The sequence below is a fragment of the Mustela erminea genome, chromosome 1, assembly GCF_009829155.1.
Source record: "Mustela erminea isolate mMusErm1 chromosome 1, mMusErm1.Pri, whole genome shotgun sequence".
NCBI classification, from domain to species: Eukaryota; Metazoa; Chordata; class Mammalia; order Carnivora; family Mustelidae; genus Mustela; species Mustela erminea.
Window position 1 is genome coordinate 24,043,421 of NC_045614.1, and position 11,669 is coordinate 24,055,089.

Below are 11,669 nucleotides of genomic sequence, written 5' to 3' on the forward strand. Positions count from 1 at the left end.
ATGATCTCAGGGTCCTGGGATCGAGTTCCACATCGGGCTCTCTGCTCGGTGGGGAGTCTGCTTCCTCCTCTCATTCTCTCTGCCTGCCTCTCTGCCTACTTGTTCTCTCTCTCTCTCTGTCAAATAAATAAATAAATAAATAATCTTTAAAAAAAAAAAAAAGAATCCCTTTGAATTCCTTTGCTTGAATTAAAAGGTCCATTCAAAGAGGAATGACATCTTTTGCAAAGAAGTGCTCCCTTTGGGGCGCCTGGGTGGCTCAGTGGGTTAAGCCTCTGCCTTCGGCTCAGGTCATGATCTCCGGGTCCTGGGATCGAGCTCCGCATCAGGTTCTCTGCTCGGCGGGGAGCCTGCTACCCCCTCTCTCTCTGCCTGCCTCTCTGCCTACCTGTGATCTCTGTCAAATAAATAAATAAATAATCTTAAAAAAGAAAAAAAAAAAAGAAGTGCTCCCTTCCATCCAATTGTACTTCCCCCCAATTCTTAGTTTGTCTTTTATATTCAGTAAAATTTGGTCATTTTCCTCATAAAGAAGTCTTTTACTAGATTTATTCTTAGGCATTTCATAGTCATCATTGATGCTCTCAATGGTTCTTTATCTCATAAATATTTTTTTTCATTGGTTATTGCCTGTGTCCAGGGAGAGGCTGTGGTTTCAGATGCTGATTATGTAACTGGTCATCTTGCTGACTTCTTTTATTCTAGTAGTTGGTCAGTGGGTTCACACGGGTTTTCAATGAACACACTAAGATCTGTTCTTCGGGTGACTCGGTCGTATTCACTTGTGGGTAGATTATCAATGAGCATTTCAGGGTTTTTTTTTTTTTTCCCCCCACAGCAATTGGTCTGCTTGTGTTTTTACAGCTTGGTCAAGTGTTGATAATTTATACTTTATCCCCAAAGGTGTGTTTGCTCTAGCTTTTCAAATTGTTTGCCATGGTATTCATAATCACTTAAAATGCTTAAATGCCTCTGGATCTTTTGGGTTTTAATGTGATTTTGTGATTTCTTTCTTCTGTGCCGAAGGCTGATTTATGTCAATGTTTTTTTAAACCAGAGTTGGGTTCTTTCAATTACCTTCACAGTTTTATTTGCATTTATTCTTTTGCTTTTATCTTTATAAATTCCATTCGTCACTGAGTCAACAAATATTTGCTGAGAACCTGCTCAGTCCGAGGCACACCTTTAGGTGCTGGGGATAGCAGATTGCTGGGGCCGGACAGACGTAGCCTTCCTTCCACAGAAAGCGCAGTCTGTGGACAAGGGTGGGCCGGAAGCAATTAAGGAGGGAGCGGAGGCCAAGAGGAAAGGTAGTCGGGTCCCTGGGTCCTTGACAGGACTGATTCAGTGACATGGAAAGGACTACAGAAGAATTGCAGTGGACTTGTGAAGAAAGGGGGAGCGTGGGGAAGTGGGCAGATTGTGGAGAATTCTTTTAGGATTCGTGCTATGAGAGAGGACCGAGAAGTAAGGCACTAGCTGGAAGCGAGGTCAAGGGAGAGTTTTGTTTGTTTGTGAACTGAGGGCAGCTCTGCGATGGTCACTTCCCGTCCCTTCCATCAGCCCCGTTGTTGGAGAAGCCTGAGAGCTGGTGGAGAGAGCCATCAATACCCAACCCAGAGTACCAGAGGGAAGACCAAGGATAGGGGCACAGGTGCAGGCCTGTGTTCTTATTTTTTCCAACTTCTCCATCCAAAAACTTAGTTCATTTATTGGCAAACTGTTTTTCCCCAATAAACACGTTTAAGGCCATACCGCACAGATTGGAGTCTGGGCTGTTCTTAAATTGTCAAGGATTACTTGAATATGTGTTTTTTTTTTTAATTTTTTAATTTCCACTGTTTATATATCTTTTGCTATTAATTTCTAATTATACCCTACCCTAAAAGAACATATCACTGATGCTTTCGGCTCTTTGGAATGTGTTGCAGGTCCCTGGGTTTGAAAATAGCTCATATTCTGTTGTTTAGATATGAAGAATTTCCACTCTGTTTTAAAATAGATCGTGTGTTCATCAATCACTTGTGGCATTTCTATCAGTTTTACACTCTGATCGTAAATGTTCGTATCATAGCTTGTTTACTACTATACCATTTTTCAGTACGAACTGTTTTCTTTATTACATTTTAATGATTTTCCCTGTGAATATTTGTAGAAGAATACCACTAAACCTGTCCTTCTTTTTTTGTCTTTAGCATTTTCTGATGTCTTTTCGTCCTCTCCTGTCATTCTTTTTTAGAGGTATCTCTTTGCAAATGACATTATGGCAATGTTTTTATCAACCCAATTTAAGAATCTCTGCCTTTTATTTGAATTAATTCCTTTTTTGAATTTCTGCCTTTTATATGTGAATCTAACCAACAGACATTAATTGTGATTGGTAATAATTTTATCTTATTCTGGTAGTTGTGTGCGTACGCGCATGCACATGTGTGTAATTTACCATGCTCTCTTGGATTAATCAGATTTTCATCCTTCAGTTTATTTTCAATAACTACCCCTAAATTTTAAAGCAAAATTTCTACCTATATCTCCAGCTAGTTAGAATCTATTTTCCTCTGGATTCTGTCATACCGTTTATTTCCTTTTTTCCATTCCCTCAAAACTTTAAAGATGTTGCTCCGTTTTCTTCATCTTAAGTCCCCCATTGAGAAGTTTGTGTCATTCTCATTCTTCTTAACGTAATTTGTTTCTAGAGAAGCTTTTAGGATTGGTATGTATCTTTGATGATCTGAAGTTTCACTCGTGCATGAATGGGCCCTTTTAGTGAAAAAAAAAAAAAAAGTCAAATTTTTCTTCAATTGGAAAATATTCTTTCCCTTTGGAGCTTCTATTTTATATTTACATCTCTTATTCCTTTATTGGCCATCTGGTAGATTCATTTGGCATAATATTCTAATCAATCACTTGTTCTTTTTTTTAATTTTTAAATTTTTAAATAAACATATAATGTATTATTAGCCCCATGGGTACAGGTCTATGAATCACCAGGTTTACACACTTCACAGCACTTACCATAGCACATACCCTCCCCAATGTCCATAACCCACCCTCTCCCTACTCCCCTCCCCCCAGCAACCCTCAGTTTATTTTGTGACATTAAGAGTCTCTTATGGTTTCCCTCCCTCCCGATCCCATCTTGTTTCATTTATTCTTCTCCTACCCCCAAACCCCCCCAACATTGCATCTCCACTTCCTCAATCAGGGAGATCATAGGATAGTTGTCTTTCTCCGATTGACTTATTTCGCTAAGGATAATACCCTCTAGTTCCATCCACGTCATCGCAAATGAACTATTGGGACTTCATCAAGATCAAAAGCTTTTGCATAGCAAAGGAAACAGTTAGCAAAACCAAAAGACAACTGACAGAATGGGAGAAGATATTTGCAGTCACTTGTTCTTTAAAGAGTTGTATGATCTTGGTTTCGCATTTGTCTTTGAGACTCTGCGAACGTGGCTTCACCATGGAAACCATTGGATCTCTGATGAGCGCCATCTTATTTTCATTCCGATAGGCATAATCCATTCCAAAAAAGCCACCCGCTAGAGCAGTGTCATTGCAGAGGAGAGAGGTTACACGTGCAGAAAGGGGGAGGTAGAGCCAACAATGTTAAAGTCTTAGTGAGACAGCAAGTTTGAAATTTTTTCTCAAGCCAAGTAGAGTTGTGGAGAAGGATGGGAGGGCAGAGTCCATGTTCCAGAGTATGGATGGTGGTGGAGCATTGAAGAAGCATCTCTGAGCAAAGGCATGCCTTCCTTGTCCCCTGCGAGGGCTTAAAAAAGAAGAAGAAGGAGAAGGAGAAGGAGATAATTGTAGGATATTAGATGACTGGCATCAGGCATTTGTAGACAAGAAACCAGTTGTGTTATAATCTCTGAGCCATTTTGGATAGCTCAACATAAGAGGTGTTAATTAATAAAAATAAAAAGGAAGTCCTTTCTTCTCTTTATAATTTCCCACTACACAGAAGGGTCCTTCTTCATGGCATCTTGGCAAGCTGTGGTGATACACTTCAGAGAATAAAAACAAATTTGTGGAGAGAAGGATGAATGAAGGTTCCACTTATGGAGAAATGGACCTCTTTGTTCTGTCACAGTCTACCTCATCCGACTGAACAGAATTTAGTGAAATGTCCTGAAAAATTATATGACAGGGATTCCAGGTTTGGGGCTAAACATGGGGCTGATCTGTTTGCTCTGGAAGAATATGGGATTTTGTTTTGTAATTTGTTCCTCCAAAGAATCAGTAGTATTTCTTGCTCCAGGAGTGTTTTGACTTTGTCATTTCACTGCTTCGGGTGACGAGAGAGCAGGTGCCCATTAGGTTTACCTCTGTTGGACTGTCCTGATGGACCTGGCTGTCAGCACAGCCGCACAGCCTGAGCCCTGGCACACGCAGCCCCAACACTGTCTCATGCATTAATCTCATGCAAACATTGAACCTCTCTTTTGGCCAGACATTGTGCAGAGTAGTAGAGGGAAGTGTCTAGAAACGTCATCATTTTGGGAGGAGAGAAACAAAGAACTTTGAATGTAAACTAGGAAGAGGAAGTGAGGCTTGGGAAAGCTGACCCTGTATCCTTGGAAATTGGGCTCATTTAGCCAATCTGACTCTCCTGGTTTGTACGCATAACATTCCAGTCTCCCCAAGGTGAGTTTTATGAGCTATGTGTAGCCGCAGCCATAGGTTATAGACTGTTTTCTTTTCAGTGAAACTTGGTATTTAAAAATGAAAAGCCTCACGGAGGAGGTACCTTTCGTAGTAAGGCAGTCTTTAAAAGCTGTTTCCCAAAATACCAAAGGAGTTCACTCCCCAGGGGAGAAGTTTTCCTCAGGATTCTTGACTTGACAGATGGTAAATGACCACTCACTGTCTCTGTCCTTCATATTCCAACAGGTCCTTTGTCATCCAGCAAATTCCAAGCAGCAATCTGTTCATGGTGGTGGTGGACAGCAGCTGCCTCTGTGAGTCCATGACCCCCATCACCATGGCACCCATCGAAATCAGGTATATCCTTTTGTGCGTAGGTCCAGCACTGCTGCTGAAGCCGGTGAGGGGAATGGACAGTAAGGAAACCTAGGGGAGAGAGACTAGAGAGGGGGCAATGACAGCCTTTCCACAACTGGAGAGAGAAGAGTCATTAAGGGAGTTCAGGACCAAGGTTTGAGCTCCAACATGCGGAGTAAGGGAAAGTGACATCTGGGCAAAATGTGCCTTAACTACAGTCAACATAACGAATCCCTTAAGTGTGAACGTTTAAAGGCCCAGAAGATCAGAAGGCGTCCGGAGTCTTGTCATGGCTTCCATCCTGAGGTAAGTCTGCGAACCCTTCCTGTTCTCTTTTTCCATCAGATTCACCCTGAGAGTCTCATAATGGTCAAAGAACTGTAGCTCAGAAGTTTACTAGTGAGAAAACAATTCCTTGCCGGCAGATCATTGGAAGCCAATGGAAGGCCAACAGGGCTCGCCTTTAGCCCCTCAGCGCCTTCGTGTTCAGTCTGTGCTTCATGGTCTTATTCTATCTGTGTCTGTGGTTAAAGCTTCTTTCCTATCTTCCTTCCCTCTTATGTTGTGCTGTAGTTTTATTACTTTACCTTATTACATACACTGTGGCTCTGGCTGTCTTGATTTCCTTATTTCAAATTGTAGTTCAGATGATGGTTCCCAGCTGACTTTTCGACAGCCTTTTATTTACAAGAAGTCCATGCAAAGTAGAAGTGGGTAATATTGGTATCAGATCAAGAGTGACAGTTTAGGGGCTCCTGGGTGGCTCAGTGGGTTAAGCCTCTGCCTTCGGCTCAGGTCATGATCCCAGGGTCCTGTGATGGAGCCCTGCATTGGGCTCTCTGCTCAACGGGGTGCCTGCCTCCCTTCCTGCCTCTCTGCCTACTTGTGATCTCTGTCCCCAGACCTTAAATATTTTAAAATATTAAAAATAAAAGGAGTGATAGTTTATATAAGTGGAATGATAAGCCTCCCGTCACCACCTGAAGCCACAACTATAAAGGCACTCCATTCACACCAGAAGTGAGGATCCAAAAAAAAAAAAAAAAATTAAACTTAGCACTGAGAAAGATGAATACCCCCAAAGTACCATAGGTAAAAAAGCCTTTTTATTCCAGCAAAAAGAATGGAAATGTAAAAATTAACTCTCCCTCACTTTGAAAAACACAAAGCTTATCTAGACCAATTATTATTATGGGGAGCCTGGGAAGGTCTCTATTTTTTAAAAATGCCACCAACTCCAACTGACTGACTTTAAATCCCACCTTTAAATAACAAATAACTTTAATGTGAAACTCTCCAAGTCCTAGAGAAGATGTTAAAGTCAACAGAGTACCAGTAAAAACTTGGAATTTATTGAGAATGTTTGCTTCCATGTTCAAAGAAGTGTTCAGTAACAACATATTATGCAAATATATGCTGGAAAGGTCTTTGATCAAATTCAGTGATAAAATTCAAATAAAAAATTCTTTGTGTAAAATTCAAATACAAATAATAGTCCCAAACACAAAAATCACTTCAGTTAAAACCAGAATACCTATGTAGACAACTAAAGTCACTAGAGGAAGAATCTTCTGAAGTTAATAAAATAATTTACTTAGGTAAATAGAAGATCAACATTCAAAAATTAGGATTTTTTTTCTGTAAGAAACTTTTTTCTGTAAGTTTCTAGATTTAGTAAGATGAGGTCATGGTCTTATTCTGCACACGAAGGTGCTAAGGGGCTAAAGATGAGCCCTGTTGGCCTTCCATTGCTTCCAATCTAAATTCTTAGATACGACAAAGGTTCAGTTCAAAGGAGAAAATACGGATTAGATTTAAATGGTGAAATAATAGTCTCACAAGAAATGTTAGGGATTGGAGAAATCTTCCTATCCAAGATCAGATAGCTATGAAAGAAAACCAGAATTTCTTTATAAAAAATTACAATTTTTTATGGAAAAAGATTACTTAAAGTCAATAACCGATTTATACAAATTCGAAAAATTATTGATAAACCAAATCATGAAGAGCTTTTTACAATTGGTAAACCAAGGGCAGGGACCATATAAGTCCCTGGGTGAGCAGGACCTACAGGTAATGAGGATATCTCCAGCTATAACCATCAAAAGCCAAAACACCCTACACTCCCACTCCTGGGCATCCCCACCACAGTCAGGTGCACAGGCGAGTATCGTGGACTGGTAAATGACTTGCCCTCAGCACTCTCCATAGCAGCAAAGAACAGAGAAGAAAATCTTTCCCATAGCTAATACAATAGAGCTAGAAATATGGAGTTGGAAGAATTTCCACCAACCAGTGGATAAAAAGCATGCTGCAGAAAGGATTACATAATATGGTCTCATTTTAATAAAACAGCCCTCTTACCCCAGATAAAAAGAAGGAAGACACACCCAAAACCTTCTATAACTGTTTCTGCAATGATCAGGCCCCTTAGATGTCAACTTTTACTTACATTCTGACAGGAGAACATTAGACGGCCAATATTCTGCTGTTCTCATTTGATCGCAGCAGACATCTCTACCAACAGCCTTTACCTCTTGAGCGTTCTGTGTACAGAGTAATTCGGAACATTTTATGCGCTGACAACTAAAATCAGAGATTCTCATCATGAACTCGAAGAAATTTAGACAAGTCCATTTCCTTGCACTATCTAGGTTCCAAAAGACTTGATTCCTACGTTGGAGGGAGGAGGGAAGGGTCTGGGGATGCAACACAGCTCGGAAAATTGAAGGCGTCTTGGAATCTGGCTCTAATGGCTCCTGTGTTTCCCTGTAGGAGAATGCAAGGGAGTGTGGAGGGGCGCCAAGTCTGCAGGCCAAGATGGTCCTTGTCCTCTTCCCTCTGCTCTTGATGCTCTTCTCAAGGTGACATTGACTGAGATGTTCTCTTGGCATGCTAAATTATGGATAAACTGTGAACCAAAATATGGTGCGACATAGGGGACATGAAATATAGTCCAACCATCAGCATCTCATGATTCTAAACTGTGCGTGATATAAACTCTTAAAGATATGTTGACAAAAAAGTTATCTTTTTACTTTGCCAGTCATGCAAATGTGAGTTTGCTACATAATCACCCTTCATCAGAAATGGGACTGTGAGTGGGCAGTGTCCCTTCTGCTTGAAACCCATTGAAACCAATTTAAAACTGTGTACTTTTTAAATAAAGTATGTTAAAATCATCACCTTTTGATTTTTGCTTTATTGCTCAGACTACAGACTGAATATTGCATGGAAAAGTCGCCCGCTCCAGATTCCGGGAAGGGATGGTTGTTGGCAGAGACTTTGTTCTAAAGCAGATTCTAGACAAATATTTCACAATTGTTTAGGTGCTACACTCTCTGTTATAAAAATATTTACAGAAGCAAATCAAAATATCATCTGTATGGGAAGAGTTTATGACAAAGAACCCTGAATATTTTTGAACTAAGCTTCAATAGAAATCATAATTTGGATGAGAACACAAGCTCCAGTAACACTCAAGTGTCGAACTGTTTGGGAGTAGAAAATAAAGCAGTAAATCCTAGGAATTCATTCTGAAAAGACTTGACAGAGGAAAAGAACAATGACTACAAATGACCCTCAAGCTTATTGCTTGAGCATTTGGCTTCTGGCTTCCCCATAAACAAGGGATGAAATCAGATCTCAAATATTACAAGATGTGAAACTACCCAGACATGTAAGCATTCCTGAAACACTGGATCCTGACCCAAAGAAAACAGATTCCACTGGATCATAGTTACCAAATAAAGTGGAATAATTTCCATGCCTCAGTAGAATCGAGAATGTCTTATTTTATAAGACAGACATCTGAAAGTCATGGGGAGAATGCCACTGAAATTGAAAACAAAACAAAACAAAAACAAATACATTATGCTGTTGATATTTTAGAAAAACCGATGGAATCATACTGCCGTATCCTAAAGTGATGCCAGTATTTATAAGAATAACAATACTGCATTGCTCTCTTTCTTAAAATTCTAATGCCTCCAGTGATGTTAACAATATAGCAATACTGTAACATGTCAAGTCGTCAAAATTCCAACAAGGTTGGGGCTATATAGTATTGAAACCACGGTGGTCATTGGTATTATTCTCTTCTCTGCACTAAGGAAATGAATGAAATCATTTGTAGCCTACACAAGTACCAAAAATGCATTATATTAACACTAAATAGCCATAATTTTTTAATAAAAAATAACATTATGTGACCTATGATTCTCCTTTATATTTCTGGAGAACTGGCAAGAATAGGTCAAATATATAATAACACCCATAACTGAATACTAATGATACAAACTATGTGTCTGATACATATTTACAATTTTGCTGTCTCTCTAGTCACTCTTCATTACCTATAAATGGACTCCCTGCTCTAAGCAGAGGTGTGGCATCATTTTCAGTACCTTGTGTCATGAAGACGGCATAACTGAGTCACCCTGTTGCTTTGTGATGTCCTCAGGCATCACCTTCAGGTGAATGACCCCCCACCCACCCACGCAGCACCTCAGAGTCTCTGTTCCCTCAGGGACTCCAAACAACTGGCCATTCCATTTATCTGTTTGGATATCTAATCGTTTTCTCCAACCTAATGTGTCCGGAGGAGAAATTGATTCCCCCTCCACCAAACTCTTTCCTTCTACCCGACTCAGCTTCTCAGATCAAACTCCTTGGACACCGTCTTGTCTGCTCCTTCCTTCTCAGCCCGTCACTCAGAGACTCTCGTTTCAACAATAATGGGGCTATGTGGTATTAGGGCCTTGGGTAAAGAGATGGTCCTCCTCATGTCTTTGTTTCTTCTTCCATAAAAGAGAGGGTAATCCCATTTACTCCCTGGGTTGGATGTGAGGGTCACATCGGTTCAGTAAACAGGGAAGGTATTTTTAAAGAGCCCCAGGGTGTGCCTGGGTGGCTCAGTGGGTTAAGCCTTTGCCTTCCACTCAGGTCATGATCTCAGGGTCCTGGGATCGAGTCCCGAGTCGGCCTCTCTGCCTACTTGTGATCTCTGTCAAATAAATAAAATCTTTAAAAAAAAAAAAAAGATTTAAAGAGCCCCAGGCAGAGAGTGAGATCTCAGGAAACATTCACCACTGGGTCCTCTAGGTTTGTGATAGTTCTTGGTGCTTTTGTTTCTATTATATGCCAAACACTGTTCTAGGAGCTGGACACAAAGCCACAGATGATAGCAGAGAAGTCCTTGCCCTCAAGAGCTACAAGAGAGTAGGAGAAATAAAAAAAATAATAAAGCTATTCCAAATACAGTGCAAAGCTCACCTAGTTACTGAAATTTTGGCAGGGACATTCAGTATACACTTGACCCTCAAACAGCATGGGGCTTGGGGGTGTCCCCACCACCTGCGCAGTTGAAATTCTGTGTACAGCTCTTGACTTGCCAAAACCTTAACTACCAATGATAGCCTACTATTGACCGGAAGCCTTACAGGAAACATAAACAGTCAACTAACACATATTTTGTGTGTTTTATGTATCATAAACTGTATTCTTACAATAAAGTAAACTTGAGAAAAGAAAATGTTATTAGAAAATCATGAAGAAAAGAAAATACATTCACAGTTACATGTTGTATATATATTAAAAAAAAAATCAGTGTGTAAAGGGACCTTGGGGTTCAATCCCATGTTGTTCAGGGGTCCCCTGTAATTGGTAACAACCCAGAGGTGCCCATGACTCATTACAGGGTAACATTGCAGCAATATTCTTCTAAAGAGATAGAAAGTTTCACATATATATACATGGATATCCATATATAATTATATATGTATGTATGTATAGAATATATAGAATAGGTAAAATTAATAAAAATATAGAAGTATTACAATATTGAGGGTAGAATAGTAATAAAACTTGGGGTGCGTGGGTGGCTCAGTCAGTTAGGCATCTGCCTTTGGCTCAGGTCATGATTTCGGGTATTGGGTTCGAGGCCCCACATCAGGTTTCGGGCTCCCTGCTCAGCGGGACGCCTGCTTCTCCTTCCTCTGCCTGCTGCTCCCCATGCTGTGCTCTTTCTCACTCTCCCACTCTTTGTCAAATAAATAAATAAAATGTTCCTTAAAAAATAAAAAAAAATGAAACACAACACAGATAAAAACACAGTATTAGGACAATCAGGTCCCCTGAAATAAGATAGTTATGGTGGTGGTAAAAACTATGGCTTAATACGTAAAATCGTTTAAGCTCAGGAAATGTGGTATTATTATTTCCATTATGAACAGTATGGCACTACGGAGGAGAATATTATTTCTGTCATAAGAGATTACAATAAAATATTAAAATTATGGGCAGAAGAGCACAATTTTATTACTATCAATATTGGAGGTGGTAATAATTTAACTAACACTCGAGGGGTGTATGACTGTCTGTAGTTTGGGAGCTCCTGATCGGTGTGTATGTGCGGGAGATACAGAAGAGGACATTTCCCATGAATGGCGACCACATACATCTGGCTTGTGGCGACCATCCTTCTGCTGGGGGCATGGCAAGCATCATTTTCCCTAAGCCAGTGGTGATGAACCTTGGGCAACTTTGCCCCACCCCCTCGGCCCTGGGGACATTTGTCAGTGTTTGGAGACATTTCTTGGTCGTCATGGTTTAGGGCGAGAGGAGGTGTTGCTGGCGTCATGTGGAGAGAGCTAAGGAGGC

The 11,669-nt window shown here is 40.4% G+C and overlaps 1 protein-coding gene across 3 annotated transcripts in view; it reads left to right on the forward strand.

The window, feature by feature from the left end:
* Nucleotides 1-8,187, forward strand: part of CACNA2D3 (calcium voltage-gated channel auxiliary subunit alpha2delta 3) — an 854,557-nt gene extending 846,370 nt beyond the window's left edge. For 2 of the 3 annotated variants that reach the window (XM_032322613.1, XM_032322603.1), the window contains 3 exons: nt 4,899-5,011; nt 5,233-5,315; nt 7,785-8,187. In XM_032322613.1, coding sequence (XP_032178504.1) covers nt 4,899-5,011; nt 5,233-5,315; nt 7,785-7,877 — 289 coding nt within the window. In that variant the 3' untranslated portion in view covers nt 7,878-8,187. Of the gene's footprint in view, nt 1-4,898; nt 5,012-5,232; nt 5,316-7,784 lie in introns of those variants that run through there. The other variant, XM_032322620.1, reaches the window with a different exon arrangement.
* Nucleotides 8,188-11,669: the final 3,482 nt, after the last annotated feature.